This window comes from Staurois parvus, unplaced genomic scaffold (genome assembly GCF_062004578.1).
Source record: "Staurois parvus isolate SC_StPar_1 unplaced genomic scaffold, SC_StPar_1.0 ptg001528l, whole genome shotgun sequence".
NCBI lineage: Eukaryota > Metazoa > Chordata > Amphibia > Anura > Ranidae > Staurois > Staurois parvus.
The window spans coordinates 231,363-252,775 of record NW_028319324.1 but is presented as its reverse complement, the minus strand read 5'-3'; the positions used below and the strand labels follow the sequence as shown (position 1 = coordinate 252,775).

General features: G+C 44.2%; 1 protein-coding gene across 6 annotated transcripts in view; it reads right to left on the bottom strand.

Annotated features, from left to right (window-relative positions):
• Positions 1 to 21,413, bottom strand: part of NRBP2 (nuclear receptor binding protein 2) — a 141,305-nt gene that overhangs the window by 34,073 nt on the left and 85,819 nt on the right. For all 6 annotated transcript variants that reach the window (XR_016308501.1, XR_016308502.1, XR_016308500.1 and 3 more), the window contains one exon: positions 8,697 to 8,720. Coding sequence is in view for 3 of the 6 variants with exons in the window: in XM_089662727.1 (XP_089518853.1) it covers positions 8,697 to 8,720 (24 nt within the window). In the remaining 3 variants the exon portion in view is untranslated. The remainder of the gene's footprint in view (positions 1 to 8,696; positions 8,721 to 21,413) is intronic.

The following is a 21,413-nucleotide window of genomic DNA, read 5'->3' as shown; positions in this document are numbered from 1 at the left end:
TATCAGTTTGGTGAAGACCCTTTTCTGTTCCAGCATGACTGTAGCCCTGTGTACAAAGCCAGCCCCATAAAGACATGGTTTGACCAGTACAAAGGCATTGTTACCACCACAGTGGAGGAGCACAATTGTCAACAGACTGATGAAGACCCTTTTCTATTCCAGCATGACTGTAGCCCTTTGTACAAAGCCAGCTCCATAAATACACAGTTTGACCAGTACAAAGAGATTGTTGACAATTGTGCTCCTCCAACATGGTGGTAACAGTTTGGTGAAGACCCTTTTCTGTTCCAGCATGACTGTAGCCCTGTGTACAAAGCCAGCTCCATAAAGACATGATTTGACCGCTACAAAGGCATTGTTGACAATTGTGCTCCCCCAATGTGGTGGTAACAGTTCTGGTGAAGAGCCTTTTCTGTTCCAGCATGACTGTAGCCCTGTGTACAAATCTAGCTCCATAAAGTCATGGTTTGACCAGTACAAAGGCATTGTTGACAACTGTGCTCCTCCACTGTGGTGTTAAAATTTTGGTGAAGACCCTTTTCTGTTCCAGCCTGACTGTAGCCCTGTGTACAAAGCCAGCTCCATAAAGACATAGTTTGACCAGTTTGTTGTGGAGGACACCTGCACAAAGCCCTGACCTCAACCCTATTGAATACTTGGGAGAAAAGTTGGAATTCTGATGGCAAGCCAGGTGTTCTCATCCAACATCAGTACCTGACCCCCCAAACAGGTACAAATCCCTACAGGCATGCTCCAAGATCTTGTATAAAGCCTTCCCAGAAGAGTGGAGGCTGTTGGAGCTATAAAGGAGTAACCAACTCCCTATTAAGTGCCATGGTTTTGGAATGGGATGTCTGAAAATCTCACATAGGTGTGATGATCAGGTGTCCACACCCAAAATCTTGTGGAAAGCCTTATCAGAAAAGTGGAAGCTCTTATGGCCACAAAGGTGTGGCCAACTCCATAATAATGGCCATGGTTTTGCAATGGGATGCCCAACAATTTCATAACGGTGTGATGGTCAGGTGCCCACACTCCAAAATGTTGTGAAAAGCCTTCAGGGGAGAGGGGAGACTGGTATAGCCACAAATAGGATATTGGGTTGTGGTCACGGTGTGGGGGGAAGGTCAGGAAAAATGCCATCCTGCTCTTAGGCTAGGTTAACATTGCTGTTATACAATTTTGATCCAACGTTCAGTGTTACTTAGATGCAACTTTGATAAAGCTTATATAGTCTGAGGGTAGGGGCAGTAAATACACTGGGTCTGGCTGTAAATAACAGAACTTGTATTGAAGTGACTGCCTAAGGATACAACAATCCAGCGGGAAGTTACCTGGGTAGGGACACTCACAGTTCTGTGTAGTAATGCAGAGCAGAGTAGGGTCTGATGTGCCGACAGCGTCTGCTTCAGAGGGTGGAATGCAGGCTGGCCGATCTGTGCCCAATTGGGAAGTTTCCTGGGAAGGATAGCATGTCCCTGCTCATTCAGAACCTTTCCATACCACTATTCACTTTCCCTGACAGACAGGTAACCTGTCCCTACACTGTCCACTCACAAAATGCGTGCCCAGCCAGGGTGCCAGAGTCTTAAATAGACTCTACCTGACCCAAGATGGCTGCCAGAGCCACATGGGGTGGCAGCATCCAACCGGATGGCTTCCCCAGTGACTCAGAAATACCATAGAGGAGTATGTTCCCCCTGATTTCCTCTCCCTCTGAAATGCTGCTGCAGAATGAGCGCCACCTGCAGTGGAGAAAAGAAACTACACCTGCCTACAACTCTATCGCTCAAAATCGTACTGGAGTCGCACCAAAGTAGTACAGGAGCCTTTTCCAAAATCACTCCTTGCCGAGTCACATTGATGTGAACGAACACCATTGAAAACAATACGACTTCCCTTGTCAAGCGATTCTGTGCAACTCAAGTTGCCTCTGAAATCGCATTAGTGTGAACCTGGCCTTACAGAGCAGACATATTGTCCTTCACAGTCCTGCTCGGTAATCCCAAGTTTTTGTGAATTTCCACATATAACAGCAGACTGTGAGCTGAGATCAATGCAAAGGTAACATATGACATATTTTCAAAATAGGGAAGTCAATTCCCACTTTATGTATTTTAGGTTTACTCATCCTTTACAAATCTTTCTCTAGATTTCCTACTTTCTTGCCCCTGTGTATTATTTCTGGAGTTAATTCTCTTTTACACCTTTTGACTCTACAAGTCTCCATTAGAGGACAATCACTCACTCAAGGACCCCTAGCAACCTCTGGAGGAACCTCAGGGTTCCATGGAACACTGGCTGAGAAAGACCACTCGAAGGACATGTGGAAAGCCTTCCCAGAGGAGTGCAGGTTGTTATAGCAGGAAAGGTTGGAACCTCCATATTAACGGTCATGGCTTTGGAATGGAATGTCCAACGAGCTTGTAAAGGTGTGATGACCAGATGACCAGGGGCGGACTGACCATTTGTAAACTCGGGCACTGCCCGAGGGCCCGGGGTCAGTAGGGGGCCCCATGAGATGCCCCTGGTACATTTTTCATAGGCTTTTTTGAGTTTGGGCAAGGACACAGGGGCCCCATGATCCCCTATTGCCCGGAGGCCCCATGAGTTGTCAGTCCGCCCCTGCAGATGACCACACACACCTTTGGTCATAGGGTGTATAGAGCTGGAAGGGGCACTTTGGCATCATCGTCTTGTCACAAAACACTTGTCCCAGCACAGCCTGCTAACGTCTGAATGTAGACCATAGATATTTCCTGGCCTTCCAGTTCCCATCATTCAGCCCCCTCTCCCTCCCTCCTCACTGACCGCACTGTGTCTTTCTCTCTCTAATATCCCTTTGGGTGACGTTCGATCTCGCTAAGTGCGCAGATCTGCTGACTCTGAAATTCATTCATTTTCTGCTGGGCTGGTCTGCATTTTCTAAGCCCCGGAGACAAGAATGACTTGTGACCCATTTCTCCGAAACGTTCCTCTACCGGTGCAGAACTGCATCCATCAGATAAACACAGCTTCATTATTTGTAAGGAGAAATAAATTCTGATTGTCCGTTGTTTTGCAAAATCACTGAGATTAGTGATGGGCCGAACACCCCCCCCCCCTTCGGTGCGCGGTTGAACATTCGAACCTACCAAAAGTTCGACCGCGAACTTTGAACAGAGGGGACAATTCACCAATGTCGATGTCAGTATGTGGTAACATACCGCACAGTTACTAAAATTCCACGAGTTCTATTATGAAGTCACGCGGTATTATAGTAGTGAGACATTCATTCATGTTTCAGCTGCCAGTGGGGTTCCTCGCTGACAGCTGAATGTCAAAAGAATTGTTGGCATTGCCAGACAATTGGAAAAAAAAAAAAACACACGTGGGGTCCCCCTCCATCCATACCAAGCCCTTCAGGTCTGATATGGATTTTGATGGGAACCCCTACGCCAAAATTTTGAAGAAATAGCGTGATGGTCCCCCTCAAAATCCGTACCAGACCCTTATCCGAGCATGCAGCCCGGAGGGTCAGAAAAGTGGGGGGGACGAGCGAATCCTCCCTCCGGAACCATAGCAGGCCACATGCCCTTAACACGGGGGGGTTGCTTTAGGCCCTCCAAAGCACCTAGTCCCCATTGTTGATGGGGACAAGGGCCTCTTCCCCACAACTGTGGCCTGTGGGTGAGGGGCTTATCGGAATCTGTTAACAAAGGGGCCCCAGATCCCAGCCCCCCCCCCCATGTGAATCAGCATGGAGTACATGGTACCGCTACCCACTCACAAAAAAAAAAAAAAAGCGCAGTGTAAAAATGAGTCTTTGACTAGTCCTTTATTAAAAACAAAAAATTAAAAAATGTCCTGCAAAGTAGATCCAACATCAATCAAGATGCCCGCCACCAACCAGTCATGTTTCAGCTGCCAGTGGGGTTCCTTGCTGACAGCTGAATGTCAAAAGAATTGTTGGCATTGCCCGACAATTGAAAAAAAAAAAGCCACATGGGGTCCCCCTCCTTCCATACCAAGCCCTTTGGGTCTGGTATGGATTTTGATGGGAACCCCCACGCCAAAATTTTGAAGAAATAGCATGATGGTCCCCCTCAACATCCATACCAGACCCTTATTAACATGGGGCCCCCCCCAAAGCACCCAGTCCCCAGTGTTGATGGGGACAAGGGCCTCTTCCCCACAACCGTGGTCTGTGGGTGAGGGGCTTATCGGAATCTGGAAGCCCCCGTTAACAAAGGGGCCCCAGATCCCAGCCCCCCCCCCCATGTGAATCAGTATGGAGTACATGGTACCGCTACCCACTCACAAAAAAAAAAAGAAAAAAGCGTAATGTAAGAACATGTCTTTGACTAGTCCTTTATTAAAAACGAAAATTGAAAAAATGTCCCCCAAAGTAGATCCAACATCAATCACGATGCCCGCCACCGACCCGAAAAAAGAAAAAAAAAAAAAAAAAACAGCTACGCTTTTGACGCTGGCTCCCAGCCATCTGACAGCTGCGCCCGGATGACAGTTCTTAAATTGCGCGATGACGTCACAAGGGTGCGAGGTCACCCACTGGGGTCACCCACCCCCTTGTGACATCATTATGCACTATGATTGGCCAGTGCATTGCACCTGACCTGTGCTCACCGAACACACGAACAGCCCGTGTTCAACTCAAACGTGAAGCCCAACACTAACTGAGATCTATTTGTTAAAGTGGAGTTGAACTCAAAAAGTGAAGATTTGCTGCCTCATGGTGTGTATCTAGAAATGTATATTGTGTCTAAGCAGTACCCTAAAGAACAGCCGTTTTGTGTTGGGTTCCTAATGGAAACTGCAATGCCTAGACACTCCTGTTCTGTAGCCTCATAGCTGTAAATCTGCAGTGTGAGATCATCTAAAGCAGTGGTCTCCAAACTGAGGCCCGGGGGCTGAATGTGGCCCTTTGCTTGTCTTTATCTGGCCCTTGAGGCACTATTCTGTCCACTTGCACCAATAATGGGCATAATTTCTGTTGCTGACACCAATAGGTCAGTATTCCTTCCACTGACATCATTGAAAGGGTACAATTCCTCCCACTGACACCAACAATGGGGTATAACTCCTTCCAGTGATACAAACAATGAGGCACTATTCCTCCCACTGACACCAATGATGGGGCACTATTTGTTCCACTGACACCAATGATGGGGCACTATTCCTCCCACTGACACCATAGGAAGGGCACAATTCCTCTCCCTGACACCAATGATGGGGCACTATTCCTCCCACTGACACCAAAGAAAGGGCACAGTTCCTCCCACTGACACCAATGGTAAGGCACTATTCCTCCCACTGACACCAATGTTGGGGCACTATTCCTCCCACTGACACCAATGATGGGACACTAGTTCTCCCACTGACAAAGATAGGGCATTTTTTACACCTACTGGATGCCAGGACATTTTCTATTCCCTCTGACCCTAGTCCGGCCTCCCTAAATTCTCAAGGACAGTAAACTGGTCCTTTGTTTAGAAAGTTTGGAGACCCCTGATCTAAAACACTGCTGCCTCTGACTGATAATCACATGAGATTTGGTGATGCCACTACTAGGCAACTCTCTGTTTTCCTTGCTGGAGGGGACCGCTGTACCTGTGAACCCCGCAGTGCAAGGATCTCCCAGATTCTGCTTCATTCATTCTGTAGATCTGTGCTTCTCCACTTCTATCATTACCCCACCAGTCATCAAGGGGGGCAGCTCTGACATGAGATAGTCACATGACATTTGGTGATACCACTACTAGGCTGCACTCTGTTCTCCTTGCTGGAGGGGAAGCTGTATCTGAGGACCCCGTAGTGCAAGGATCTCCCAGATTCTGCTTCATTCATTTTGTAGATTTGTGCTTCTCCAATTCTATCATTACCCCACCAGCCATCGAATCACCAGTCATCAAGGGGGGGCAGCTCTGACATGAGATAGTCACATGAGATTTGGTGATGCCACTACTAGGCTGCTCTCTGTTCTCCTTGCTGGAGGGGAAGCTGTACCTGAGGACCCGTAGCGCAAGGATCTCCTTGATTCTGCTTCATTCATTCTGTAGATCTGTGCTTCTCCACTTCTTTCACTACCCCACCAGTCAACTAATCACCAGTCATCAAGGGGGGTCGGCTCTGACATAAGATAGTCACATGAGATTTGGTGAATGCCACAACTAGACGGCTTTCTGTTCTGCTTGCTGGAGGGGAAGCTGTACCTGAGGACCCGCAGCGCAAGGATCTCCCTGCATCTGCTTCATTCATTCTGTAGATCTGTGCTTCACCACTTCAATCATTACCCCACCAGTCATTGAATCACCAGTCATCAAGGGGGGGCGGCTCTAACATAAGATAGTCACATGAGATTTGGTGATGCCACAACTAGACTGCTTTCTGTTCTGCTTGCTGGAGAGGAAGCTGTACCTGAGGACCCCGCAGTGCAAGGATCTCCCTGCATCTGCTTCATTCATTCTGTAGATCTGTGCTTCACCACTTCAATCATTACCCCACCAGTCATTGAATCACCAGTCATCAAGGGGGGGCGGCTCTAACATGAGATAGTCACATGAGATTTGGTGATGCCACAACTAGACTGCTTTCTGTTCTGCTTGCTGGAGGGGAAGCTGTACCTGAGGACCCGTAGCGCAAGGATCTCCCTGATTCTGCTTCATTCATTCTCTAGATCTGTGCTTCACCACTTCAATCATTACCCCACCAGTCAACTAATCACCAGTCATCAAATGGGGCAGCTCTGACACGAGTAAGCATAGCCCCGCTCCTCTACTAAGATGATCACCACCATACCAAGTATTAATACACTGCACGATAGGATTTTTGGTTATCCACATGGGTTCATTTCTACAGCATTTTTAATGCTCTATTATCATTTTTATAAACAATACTATCAATAGTTCATTAATATTAATATAGATGTTACAGTCACTATCATCATTATATTTAATACCTGAAGGATAGATGTATGCCATTTCCATTTTATGATTTTATGTCTGGCAATCCTCATTGTATTTTATTATATATATATATATATACAGTATGTATTCATCTGATAATTAGATGCTTGTTATGTTTAATATACACCATTATAACCGTCACCAATTTGCTACCAACTACAATACTTAAGTATGATTGAAAATAGGATTTTATTATGAAATGTATTATTATTTATAGTTATTTATTAGTGTTATAGTATTATAGTTATAACTTTGTATTTTTCAAAGTATTCTTAGTTTGGGAATTATTACCAATTATCCAAAACATCTGTGGGAGTGATATATATATATATATATATATATATATATATATACACACACACTCACACATAAATATTTTAAATATATATATTACATTCTTTATATATATTTATATAAAATATCTCTGGTGATCCCATGTGAGTCAGAATATATATATATATATATATATATATATATATAAAATAGTTCTACATGTATGTGTGTATATACACACACATATATATATATATATATATATATATATATATATATAAATATATATATATTTATTTTTTTATTTATTTACATAATATCTATGGTGATCTCATGTGAGTCAGAATAAATATATATATATAAAATAGTTCTACATGTATGTGTGTATACACACACACACACACACACACACACACACACATATATATATATATATATATATTTTTTTTTTTTTTAAATTTATTTAGATAAATATCTGTGGTGATCTCATGTGAGTCAGAATAAAATATATATATACATAAAATAGTTCTACATGTGTGTGTGTATATATATATATATATATATATTTATATTTATTTTTTTATTTATTTATATAATATCTGTGGTGATCTCATGTGAGTCAGAATAAATACCTTTTCTCATCAGCAGCCTTGTGGTTTCTGTCCAGCTGTCACTGTAGGAGGATTTTTGTATTCTCCCCTGACTGTCTTATGAGGCTGCATAACCCCTCACTCTCTGTCTGGGCAGTGCTGATTGGCCCTGTGCTGATCACACGCACTCTTCCAAGAAAAAAAAAAACAACTCTCCAGCAATACATACCAAACTGAGCATGTGCAGCTTGTTCCCAAGGCTCTGTTCTATCAGCAGATGGATTGGGGACAGTAGAACAAGGGGAGCATCGGAGAAGACAGGATCAAACACAATGCGGAGGGTTAACCCCTTAGGCTCCACGGTGAGAATGACAAGTACGCTTTACAGCATCTACAGACTGATTGTACTGTTGTGGGTTTAGTAACACTTTAAACATGTGAATGCCCCGAAAAAATCAAATATTTAAAATTCGTTCCGGCAGTTTTCCCTTTCCAAGAATGTTTCTTTTTTTTCTTCTTTTTTTTTTTTTTTAATTTTCAGCTTGCTAGAAAGTTTGAATACTCCAGGAAGAGTCAATTTCCTAGCACAGCCTCATCCTTTCTTGCATGGCACAGCCCTCTCCTATTCTTGGAGTGTCTCATTACTGTCTGTGCTGGTCCAGCTCCATTGCACCTCCCTATATAGAAGCTATCGGGAATATTATGGAGCATCACTGGAGTCCATCCGCGATGGTGGCGCCCAGCAGCAATCTCAGGGCTTTACAGGTGAATAAAATACATGAAATGCATAGATGATGTTATGGGAAGATTGTTGCTGAAATGAATGGTGTGGTGACAGAGGATGTGTAGTACAAGGAACACAACTCACCGTTCGCAAATACTCGGTGCCAGACTGCATCATGGAGGGGCGACGTCCGGACGGGGAGAGAAAAGAAGAAAATAACAGCTATGAGCACAGATGTCACAGATCACCAGAGACAACAGAAATGGCGGCATTCCCATCCCACTGATAGAGAGCCGACATATGTACATCCAGGGGTGGACTGACCATTTGGAAACTCGGGCACTGCCCGAGGGCCCGGGGTCAGTAGGGGGCCCCATGAGATGCCCCTGGTACCTTTTTCATAGGCTTTTTTGAGTTTGGGCAAGGACACAGGGGCCCCATGATCCCCTATTGCCCGGGGGGCCCCATGAGTTGTCAGTCCGCCCCTGTCTACATCATGACGTCTCCTCCCCGGCCCACCCTACATTGAGGTCATTGTAACGAGGAAAGAGCTTTTCCACGTATTTGGAGGGTTGTTGTTACAGAATCATTATTTCAGAGCCGACTGCTTTAAATATTACAGCTGCTTCTTGAATCGGACCTCCAGCCAGGGGCGTCCCTAGGGTTGGTGTCACCCGATGCAATCACAGTTGGTGACACCTGCTCCGACGATCCCCGCAGAATGGATCGGATCTGCGGATTGAGCAGAATGGATCAGACTCCGATCCATTATGCTCCCCAATCTGCAGATCCGATCCATCCTGCGGGGATCGTCGGCTTTCTTTACAACTTACCTTTTCGTGGACCGGGTCCGGTGTCACCCCGTATAGGTTGCATGCCGACGATCCCCGCAGGATGGTTCGGATCTGCGGATTGAGCATAATGGATCGGACTCCGATCCATTATGCTCCCCAATCCGCAGATCTGATCCATTCTGCGGGGATCGTTGGCTTTCTTTACTACTTTCTTTTTCGTGGAGCGGGTCCAGTGTCACCCCATGTGGTAGGTGTCACCCGGTGCAGGGCACACCCCCCGCACCTGTCTCGGGACGCCTCCAGCCTTCCCTTCAGTCTTGCCCGGTTGTACCGGCTCCTCTCCTGGACTGAAACGGCTTCCTCTGATTTCACTGCACACTGTGAGCTTCTTACCATGTGCATCAGAAGCTGCAGCCAGTCACATACTGTAGAACAGCCTTTCTCAACCAGGGTGCCCAGGCACCCTGGGGTGCTTTGAGGTTTCTTCAGGGGTGCCTTGGCAAAATGTCTAAAAATTGCCCAAAACTTGTATACCAGCCAGCGGGTGGAACAAGCCCCCCTTTTAGTTACACAAAGCCACATTTTCATTGTGCACCATTACCACCTTCTAGCCACCGGCGTCCTGACAACCAATGGCATCATCAGTTGATAAGGAGGATGTCAGTTGCCTGCACAGCATCCTAGTTTGACCCTCCCCCGCCCCTCTCCATCAGTGCTGGGGTCACATTAGCTCAGTGATGGAGGAAAAACTGAGGGAGAGGAGAAACATGGGAATACTAGACAGTACCAGCATGCAAAAGTGTATTTGCTTTGGAAGAATAAATCCCCTCTAATGTTCACTGTCCTACATGTGTGGATGTTGCTGCGTTATATAAAACTATTAGAATAGTCTTTCACATTTTAAAATGGGGTGCCTCGGGACTGTCCATAATTTTAAAGGGTGCCTCGGGACCGTCCATAATTTTAAAGGGGGCCTCGGGACCGTCCATAATTTTAAAGGGTGCCTCGGACTGTCCATAATTTTAAAGGGTGCCTCGGGACTGTCCATAATTTTAAAGGGTGCCTCGGGACTGTCCATAATTTTAAAGGGTGCCTCGGACTGTCCATAATTTTTAAGGGTGCTTCAAGACGGTCCATAATTTTAAAGGGTGCCTCGGACTGTCCATAATTTTTAAGGGTGCTTCAAGACGGTCCATAATTTTAAAGGGTGCCTTGACTGAAAAAAGGTTTAGAAACACTGCTGTAGAGCTCCACCTCATTTATTGGCTCGAGGATGCTTAGCATCATCTAGTGCACGGGTGTCCAAACTGGTGGCCCTCCAGCTGTTGCCAAACTACAAGTCTCATGAGGCATTGCAAGACTGACAGTTAAAAGCATGACTCCCAAAGCCAGAGGCATGATGGGACTTGTAGTTTGGCAACAAGCTGGAGGGCCACCAGTTTGCCGCCTCTGATCTAGTGCAAGGGTCTCTATATTATGTCCCTCCAGCTGTTGAAGTACTACATGTCCCATCATGCTTCTGCCTCTGGGAGTCTTGCCTGTGGCTGTCAGGGTCTTGCAAGGCCTCATGGGACTCGTATTTTCTCAACACCTGGAGGGCCATAGTTTGGAGACCCCTGATTTATTACAGGTACTTGTATAGCGCCATCAATTTACGCAGCACTTTACATATATATTGTACATTCACATCAGTCACCGCCCCCGAGGAGCGTACAATCTAAGGTCCCTAATTCATATTCATACATACACATACTAGGGACAATTTAGACAGGAGCCAATTCACCTACCACCATGTCTTTGGAGTTTGGGAGGAAACCGGAGTACCTGGAGGAAACCCACACAAGCACAGGGAGAACATGCAAACTCCAGGCAGGTGGTGTTGTGGTTGGGATTTGAACTGACGACCCTAGCACTGCCAGGCGGAAGTGCTAACCATTTAGCCTATATATATATATATTCAAAAGTCCCAGTTTGATGCTGTATATAGCGTCAAGTCAAACTGGGACTTTTTGAGTTTATATAATAAAAGAACAAATATCAAGGAGTGGATGGTGCATTTATTTTTCAGCGTACTCCCCTGCCACATTTATACACTCATCCCAGTGTTTAACCAATGACTGGAAAGCTTCGGCATAGAAAGATTTGTCAGTACGCCTGAACCATCCTAGGACAGCCGGCTTCACTTCGTCATCGTTGTGTTCATCGTTCCCAGAGAAAGATCCGTCTCTTGTGCGATTTCAAGGCACGTTATGCGTCTATTATCCAGGATCAGGCGTTCCAGGCGCTGATTGTTCACAGGAATGACTGCTGTGGGCTGGGAACCACCACGGCCGGGATTGTCATTGATGGACGTACCGCCATCTTTGAAACATTTCCACCATTCAAATGTCTTACTGCGGCTGAGCGTCTCATCACCGTACTGCGCTTGAAGTCTTCTGTAGATATTGGCGGGTTTTACACTTTTGTTCACAAGAAACTTCATCACCACACGCTGTCCCACGCACGCACTAACACTCTTGTCTGCCATCTTGATTAACGGTCTCTGGACTGGCCCACGACATGTGCGCCGCCTATCAGTAATCGGACACACTTGCCACCTACTACTGGGTGTAGTACCGCCACGCTAGCATCCCTTTTTATACCTGTAAATTTAAACGTCCTGGTGTGACTTGAACACCCCTCGTATACATACACTATAGTGCCAAAAGGTATTGGGCCTGCCCACCAAATCATGTGATTCAGGTGTTCCAATCCCCTCCATATCATGTGATTCAGGTGTTCCAATCTTCTCCATATCATGTGATTCAGGTATTCCAATCCCCTCCATATCATGTGATTCAGGTGTTCCAATCCCCTCCATATCATGTGATTCAGGTGTTCCAATCCCCTCCATGGACACAGGTGTATACAATCACGCCCCTAGGCATGCAGACTGCTTCTACAAACATTGGTGAAAGAATGGGTCGCTCTCAGGAGCTCAGTGACTCCAAGCGTGGTCCCGTGATAGGTGGCCACCTGGGCAATAAGTCCATCCGTGACATTTCCTGGCTACTAAATATTTCACGCTCAACTGTTAGTGGGATTATAACAAAGTGGAAGCCAGTGGGAACAACAGCCACTCAGCCACCAAGTGGTAGGCCACATCACATGACAAGGCGGGGTCAGCGCATGCTGAAGCACACAGTGCGCAGAAGTTGCCAACTGTCTGCAGAGTCAATAACTAAAGACCTCCAAACTTGGTGTGGCCTTCAGATGAGCCCAACAACAGTGCGTAGAGAGCTTCATGGAATGGGTTTCCATGGCCGAGCAGCTGCATCCAAGCCTTCCATCACCAAGTGCAATGCAAAGCGTTGGATGCCGTGGTGTAAAGCACGCCGCTACTCGAGTCTAGAGCAGGGGAGACGTGTTCTCTGGAGTGACCAATCACGCTTCTCTGCCTGGCAATCTGATGGACATGTCTGGGTTTGGTGGTGGCCAGGAGAACGGTACTTGCAGTGTGCAAGTGTAAAGTTTGGTGGAGGGGGGATTATGGTGTGGGGTTGTTTTTCAGGGGTTGGGCTTGGCCCCCTAGTTCCAGTGAAGGAAACTCTTAAGGTGACATTTTGGACAATTTCATGCTCCCAACTTTGTGGGAGGAGTTTGGGGATGGCCTCTTCCTGTTCCAACATGACTGCACACCAGTGCACAAAGCAAGGTCCATAAAGACATGGAGGAACCAGTTTGGGGTGGAGGAACTTAACTGGCCTTCACAGAGTCCTGACCTCAACCCCATAGAACACCTTTGGGATGAATTAGAGTGGAGACTGCGAGCCAGGCCTCCTCCCCCGACATCAGTGCCTGACCTGACAAATGTGCTTCTGGAAGAATGGTCCAACCTTCCCATAGACACCCGCCTAAACCTTGTGGACGGCCTTCCCAGAAGAGTTGAAGCTGTTATAGCTGCAAAGGGCGGGGCCAACTCAATATTGAACCCTACGAACTAAGACTGGGGGGCCATTAACGTTCATGTGTGTGGAAAGGCCAGCCAACCAATACTTTTGGCAATATGTATATACACACACACACACATATCCCAGAAGGAAATACATTTTCGCAATCCATATTATATCTATGCGAACTTATTGTCACCAATTTGGGACTTTTAATGGTTTCTGACCCCTTCCAGGCTTTGGGTCAATAGATACAAGTCAGTTTCTTAAACTGTACAGAATAGTTGAGGACCCGGACTGTCTTCACATTAGGAAACTGGAGAAGAAGAAACGTAAAGATGGGGGTTATCCCTCAGAGCTATTGGATAGGGCTCAATCAGATACTTCCAGAGATCTCTTAGATTGTAAGCTCCCAGGATCAGGGCCCTCCTAACCCTCTTGTATTGAGCTGTATTGTCTCCAGTTATATTGTAAAGTGCTGAGTAAACTGTTGGCCATAAATCCTGTATAATAATAACCATAATACTAATGTTGTATATCTCTATCTATCTATCCATTCAGTCGTATCCGACCCTTGGCGATTGCATGGACCGTCACTCACAAGTGACTTCTTCCATGAATTCTCTTAGCAGTTATTTTACAGGGTAGGTTGCCAGGTCTTCCCCCAACCCCCAGCATGCAGGAGATCCCACATGGAGGTTGGAGGAAACCAGAGTACCTGGAGGAAACCCATGCGAACACAGGGAGAACATGCAAACTCCATGCAGGAGGCGCCATGGTTGGGAATCAAACCCATGACCCAATTACTGCAAGGCAGCAGTGCTAACCACTAAGCCATTGTGCTGCCCTTAATGTTGTATATAAATCCTGTAAAATAATAATAATAATAATGTTGTATATAAATCCTGTATAATAATAATAATAATAATGTTGATAAATCCTGTATAATAATAATAATGTTGTATATAAATCCTGTATAATAATAATAATCATAATAATAATGTATATAAATCCTGTATAATAATAATAATAATAATGTTGTATATAAATCCTGTATAATAATAATAATCATAATAATAATGTATATAAATCCTGTATAATAATAATAATAATAATAATGTTGTATATAAATCCTGTATAATAATAATAATAATGTTGTATATAAATCCTGTATAATAATAATAATCATAATAATAATGTATATAAATCCTGTATAATAATAATAATAATAATGTTGTATATAAATCCTGTATAATAATAATAATAATAATGTTGATAAATCCTGTATAATAATAATAATAATAATGTTGATAAATCCTGTATAATAATAATAATAATAATAATAATAATGTTGTATATAAATCCTGTATAATAATAATAATAATAATAATAATAATGTTGTATATAAATCCTGTATAATAATAATAATAATAATAATAATAATGTTGTATATAAATCCTGTATAATAATAATAACAATAATGTTGTATATAAATCCTGTATAATAATAATAATAATAATGTTGTATATAAATCCTGTATAATAATAATAATAATATCACTAAGAGAAAGAGGATTCTGTCCACGTGCCAGTATTGTGGTTTCTCATTTCGTGTCTTTTCTTGCTCTAAGCCCCACTGGCACATTTTGCGCACTGCATATCCAGATGTTGAAGAATTTCAGAGCACGCCCATACAGGCATGCAGACGGAATCCCATGATCAGGGATAAAATAATATGTGGGGACCAATAGGACTGGGGCAGGGGCCACATTTGTAAGGTCCCACATGAAATGTGGAACAAGATGTGAGGAAGGGTGAGACTTTTTCTAGCTCTGAAGGTACAAACAAGTCAGAGCACATATGCTGTATGTTTGTTGAAGTGCTCATGTGGTGATAATAACAAACACATCATGGCCTCAGGGTGCGAATCGTGACTTTGATCTTTTGTTTTTGTGTATCTTCTGTTTCCTTGTAGATACTTCAGAAGGAAGGAAACATTGGGCTGACCTGTGCTGAGATCAGCAGAGAGACCTGTTGTTGATTTCTATAGTTTAGTATTTATACTTCTCAGCCCTCACACACGGGACGTTCTTACAGCGGCTGTTTTTGGCTTTTGATGTTTTTTTCTACAGCCAGTAATGTTCTCCTAGGCGAACTGACAACTCATGGGGCCCCCGGGCAATAGGGGATCATGGGGCCCCTGTGTCCTTGCCCAAACTCAAAAAAGCTTATGAAAAAGGTACCAGGGGCATCTCATGGGGCCCCCTACTGACCCCGAGCCCTCGGGCAGTGCCCGAGTGTCCAAATGGTCAGTCCGCCCCTGCCTAGGCATCCATGCACACACAGACTGTAATCAACATTTTTTGGCTCGAAAAAAAACCCAGAACTAGTGGGCTTCTCAAAGAGTTTCTTAGTCTCCACGCACGCGGGACGTTTTGATAATGCTGGTAACGTTTTTTTAGACTCCATGTCAATGTTTTTTGGCTGGAAAAAACCCCCCCAGGTCTAGGGGGCTTCTAGAGGCGTTTCTTAGCTCTTAGGCTCATGGGACATTTTGATAACGGTGGTAATGTTAGCTGTGTAAAGTCAGCTTTTTTTTAGCATTTTTGCATTAGCGTTTAGTAGCGTTTTACCACATTTTACGTTTTTTAGCGTTTTCTTCACCAAGAAAAAAGATTTTTTTTTTGGAAAAAAAATGTCCATAAATGTCGGTTTGCATTTTGATGTTTTTTTCTACAGCCAGTAAACTCCCCAACGTTTCTTGGGTGGAAAAACCACAGAACTAGTGGGCTCCTAGAGGAGTTTCTTAGTCTCCACGCACGCAGGACGTTTTGATAATGCTGGTATCGTTTTTTAGACTCCATGTCAATGTTTTTTGGCTGGAAAAAACCCCCCCAGGTCTAGGGGGCTTCTAGAGGAGTTTCTTAGGCTCCACGCACGCGGGACGTTTTGATAACGGTGGTAATGTTAGCTGTGTAAAGTCACATTAAAAACCGGAGTTTTTTTTATTTTGTTTAGCATTTTTGCATTAGCGTTTAGCAGCGTTTTACCACATTTTACGTTTTTTAGTGTTTTCTTTACCAAGAAAAAAAAATTTTTTTTGGTCAAAAAAACTTCCATAAATGCCGGTTTGCATTTTGATGTTTTTTTCTACAGTAAACTTCCCAACATTTCTTGGGTGGAAAAAAACAGAACTAGTGGGTTCCTAGAGGAGTTTTTTAGGCTCCACGCACGCGGGACGTTTTGATAATGCTGGTATCGTTTTTTAGACTCCATGTCAATGTTTTTTGGCTGGAAAAAAAACCCCAGGTCTAGGGAGCTTCTAGAGGAGTTTCTTAGGCTCCACGCACGCGGGACGTTTTGATAACGGTGGTTAGCTGTGTAAAGTCACATTAAAAACCGGAGTTTTTTTTATTTTGTTTAGCATTTTTGCATTAGCATTTAGCAGCGTTTTACCACATTTTACGTTTCTTAGCGTTTTCTTTCTCAAGAAAAAAAAGATTTTTTTTGGTCAAAAAAACTTCCATAAATGCCGGTTTGCATTTTGATGTTTTTTTCTACAGCCAGTAAACTTTCCAACATTTCCTGGGTGGAAAACAACAGAACTAGTGGGTTCCTAGAGGAGTTTTTTAGGCTCCACGCACGCGGGACGTTTTGATAATGCTGGTATCGTTTTTTAGACTCCATGTCAATGTTTTTTGGCTGGAAAAAAACCCCCAGGTCTAGGGAGCTTCTAGAGGAGTTTCTTAGGCTCCACGCACGCGGGACGTTTTGATAACGGTGGTTAGCTGTGTAAAGTCACATTAAAAACCGGAGTTTTTTTTATTTTGTTTAGCATTTTTGCATTAGCATTTAGCAGCGTTTTACCACATTTTACGTTTCTTAGCGTTTTCTTTACCAAGAAAAAAAAGATTTTTTTTGGTCAAAAAAACTTCCATAAATGCCGGTTTGCATTTTGATGTTTTTTTTCTACAGCCAGTAAACTTTCCAACATTTCCTGGGTGGAAAAAAACAGAACTAGTGGGTTCCTAGAGGAGTTTTTTAGGCTCCACGCACACAGGACGTTTTGAGAATGCTGGTAATGTTAGCTGTGTAAAGTCACGTTAAAAACTGGAGTTTTTCCAGCTTTTTTTAGCATTTTTGCATTAGCGTTTAGTAGCGTTTTTGTTTTTTAGCGTTTTTTTTTTACAAAAAAAAAATATATATATATATATTTTTGGGGGTCAAAAAAACATCCAAAACTTCCGGTTTGCATTTTGATGTTTTTTTCTACAGCCAGTAAACCCCCAGCATGTTATCCAATGTGTCCGTACACACATGGACTGGAATCAACGTTTTTTGGCTGGAAAAAAAGCCCAGGACTAGATGGTTTCCACAGACATTTTTCAGTCCTCATGCACACCGGACGTTTTGGGAACGCTGGTAACATTAGCTGTGTAAAGTCACTTTAAAAAAAACTGAGTTTTTCAGCTTTTTTAGCATTTTTGCATTAGCGTTTAGCTGTGTTTTCCCACGTTTGCATCTTTTAGCATTTATTAACCAAAAAAATAATTTTTTTTTCGGTAAAAAAAATCCAAAAATGCCGGTTTGCAGTTTTTTTTTTTTTTTTTTTACAGCCAGTAAACCCCCCAGCATGTTATCCTATGTGTCCGTGCACACATAGACTGGAATCAATGTTTTTTTGGCTGGGTCGTTTTTTGGCTGGAAAAAATACCCAGGACTAGTGGGGTTCTAGAGCAGTTTCTTAGGCTCCACGCACGCGGGATGTTTTGATAATGCTGGTAACGTTAGCTGTGTAAAGTCCGCTTTTTTTGTATTTCAATGGTTTTTATTAATTTTAAACAGTAGAAAACAGAGGCAACAAAACATGCCCACGCAGGGGCTATCAATTGCACCGATAAAAAAAAGGCATAATAGGGGAAAAAAACGCTCTAACTCCAACAAGGCAAAAGGTACGCCCACGCAGGGGCTATCAATGGCACATAAGTTACAATAACATCAGTGAAACTTTGACTATCACAACTAAAGACAGCTGTCCACTGTCACACCAAAACAAACAGAAAAAGAGAGAAGAAGAGAAGAAAAAAACAAAAAAAAAACAAAAACAAAAAAACCACACACCAAAGAGCAGGGGTCCATGAGCGCCAATACCGAACGTCAATACCAAACTCCATTACCTCCCCACACTGGCAGGGGGAAGCGTGGGAAAGGCATATTGCAACCACGGCTCCCATATTTTCAAAAATTTACGTATGTGTATTCAATTTACGTTGAAATGTTTTATGATCTGCGGATTGACTGTCGAGTCTTTAGCGATTGAACTCACTGAATGTGTTCCCCTTATTGCCGCTTGGTAGAATTTAGGTCGGTGATATATATTTTATATTTTATCCCATTATTTATTTATTTATTTCAGGAAAACAAGACCAGGAGCGGGGGTCCAGGAACACCAATACCGAACAACATCACAAACCCAGACTAGTCGAGGGGGAGCGAGGGAAAAGCATATGTCAACCACGGCTCCCATATTTTCAAAAATTTCCATTGGGAGTCGTTGCATATACTCGACATCTGTTCATTGAGAATCATAGTGGTCATACGATCCCACCCCCTGAAAAAGGACAAACGGACTCTTCCAGGCCTGAGCAATTGTCCTAGTGGCCAATAAAAACAAATAGAAAGCCAACCGCTGCTGACAAGCCAAGAGGCCCGGTATGGGATAATGAAGCAAAGCATACCGAGCATCCCGACGTATGGAGAGATGAAACAAAGTGAAAAGGAGGCCAAACACACGAGACCAAAAACGAACCAACCTCGGGCATGACCACCAGATATGCAATACATCTCCACGATGGCCACAACCCCGAAAACATCGATCACTACAGGCAGGGTTAGCCTGGGCCAGACGAGCCGGAACCCAATACCAATGAAACAATACCTTATAGGCTGCCTCCAGCGTGGTCGTATTAAATGAACATTTAGCTATGAGTGACCAGGCCTTATTCCAGTCCTCCGGATCCACAGCCATTCCCAGGTCGCGCTCCCACTGAACAACATATGAAAGAGAAGTATGCGTCTATTCAAAGCTGCGTAAAGAAGGGAGATAAGGCCCGGGGCGCCCGGACGCTGCTGGCAAAGCCGTTCAAAGGCAGATTTCTGATATGGGAAAGCAGAAGTGGCCCTCAGCGAGAGTAGCCAGTGCCGCAATTGAAGGTATCGAAAAAATTCCGCTGGGGGAACATCCCGGGACTCCCAAAGAAAATTCCAGGTGGGGAAGGACCGAAAAATCAAAAAGTGTCGCACCTGTGAGAAACCATGAGCCACCCACCAAGAAAATGCCCCCCGGGTGATCTAGACCCGGTGGGAAAAGAGGATTATTAACAATTGGGAGCAAAGGCAGAAAGGGTGACATCAGGCCACTGGAGTAACGTACCGAGTCCCAGACTTGTAAGCCATGGAGCAACATCGGGCTCAGCGCCATAGGGCGCAGGGCAGGGGGAAGCCATAGAAGCGTCGACAGTGCGATAGGGGCACAATTAGGCAGTTCCAGCAAGACCCAGAGAGGAACGTCGGAGGAAGCGTGCAACATAGACAGCGGGGCAATCTGGCTCGCCTGATAATACTTAGTTACATTGGGTACCCCAAGACCACCCTGGAGTCTATGAGCAAAGAGCGTATTTCTGGAGACTCTGGGGGTGCTTATTGGCCCAGATGAAACGCATAAACTTCGCCTGAAGCAACCGAAGAAAATGAGGGGGAACCCGCACTGGGAGGGTGAGAAAATAATATAACAATTTCGGCAAGATGGTCATTTTCACTGAATGAACCCGTCCTATCCAAGACGGAATATCCAAGGAAATTGCCAGGAATGCATAAGAGAAGAGTCCACTTTTTTTTTTGCATTTTTGCATTAATGTTTAGTAGCGTTTTGCTGCGTTTAGGTTTTTTAGCGTTTTCTTTACCAAGAAAACATTTTTTTTTTGGTAAAAAAAAGTCTAAAAATGGCGGTTTCCATTCCTATACTTTTTTCTACAGCCAGTAAATCCCCCAGCATGTTATCCTATGTGTCCGTACACACACAGACTGGAATCAACGTTTTTTTGACTGGAAAAAACCCAGAACTAGTGGGCTTTCAGAGGAGTTTTTTAGGTTCCAAGCACACGGGACGTTTTGATAACGCTGGTAAGGTTAGCGGTGTAAAGTCACATTAAAAACATGCGTTTTTCAAGGTTTTTTTTAGCATTTTTGCATTAGGGTTTAGCTGCGTTTTATTTGGGTAAAAAAGTCCAAAAACGCTGCGTTTTGCCACGTTTTTCAGCGTTAGAGCGTTTTTATAGCCAATAAACTCCTCTAGAAACCGACTAGTCCTGGGTTTTTTTCAGCCAAAAAACGATGATTCCAGTCTGTGTGTATGGACACATAGGATAACATGCTGGGGGGTTTACTGGCTGTAGAAAAAACGTCAAAAGCCAAAAACAGCCGCTGTAAGAACATCCGGTGTGCATGAGGACTTAGCTGTAAAAATGTTTTAACGCTGAAAAACGCGGCAAAAGCTGTAAAACATGATAAACTGCTGCAAACCGGCGTTGGACGTTTTTTGGTGAAAATAAAACGCTAAAAAACCGCAAATGCGGGAAAACGCCTCTAAATGCTAATGCAAAAACGCTAAAAAAAGCTGAAAACTCGGGTTTTTAACGTGACTTTACACAGCTAATGTTACCAGCGTTATCAAAACGTCCCGTGTGCGTGGAGCCGATCTAGGGGGTTTCTAGGAGTTTTTTAGCTGTAAAAATGCTCTAATGTCAAAATGTCCCATGTGCATGAGGACTGCTGTAAAAATGCTCTAATGCTGAAAAACGTGGTTGTCGCGGAGCTGGCCCTTCCTCCCCCATCCTCTAGGCTTGCTGCCGGCCACCCCTCACCCCTCAGCAGCCCCTCACTCTTCTGTCCCGTCCATGCTGGGACTTCTAGTCCTCCGTGTCCCTGACACAGGCAACCCCCAGCATCCCCTCACCCCCCTGTCGCCTGCAGTCTGGCCCCCTGCTGTGGTAATCCACAAACAGGCCCCCTCCTGTCACCCCCCTCCCTTCCTCCTCGTGCACGTCTTCCCGGGCTCCTTGCCCGAAGGGACAAAGGCCA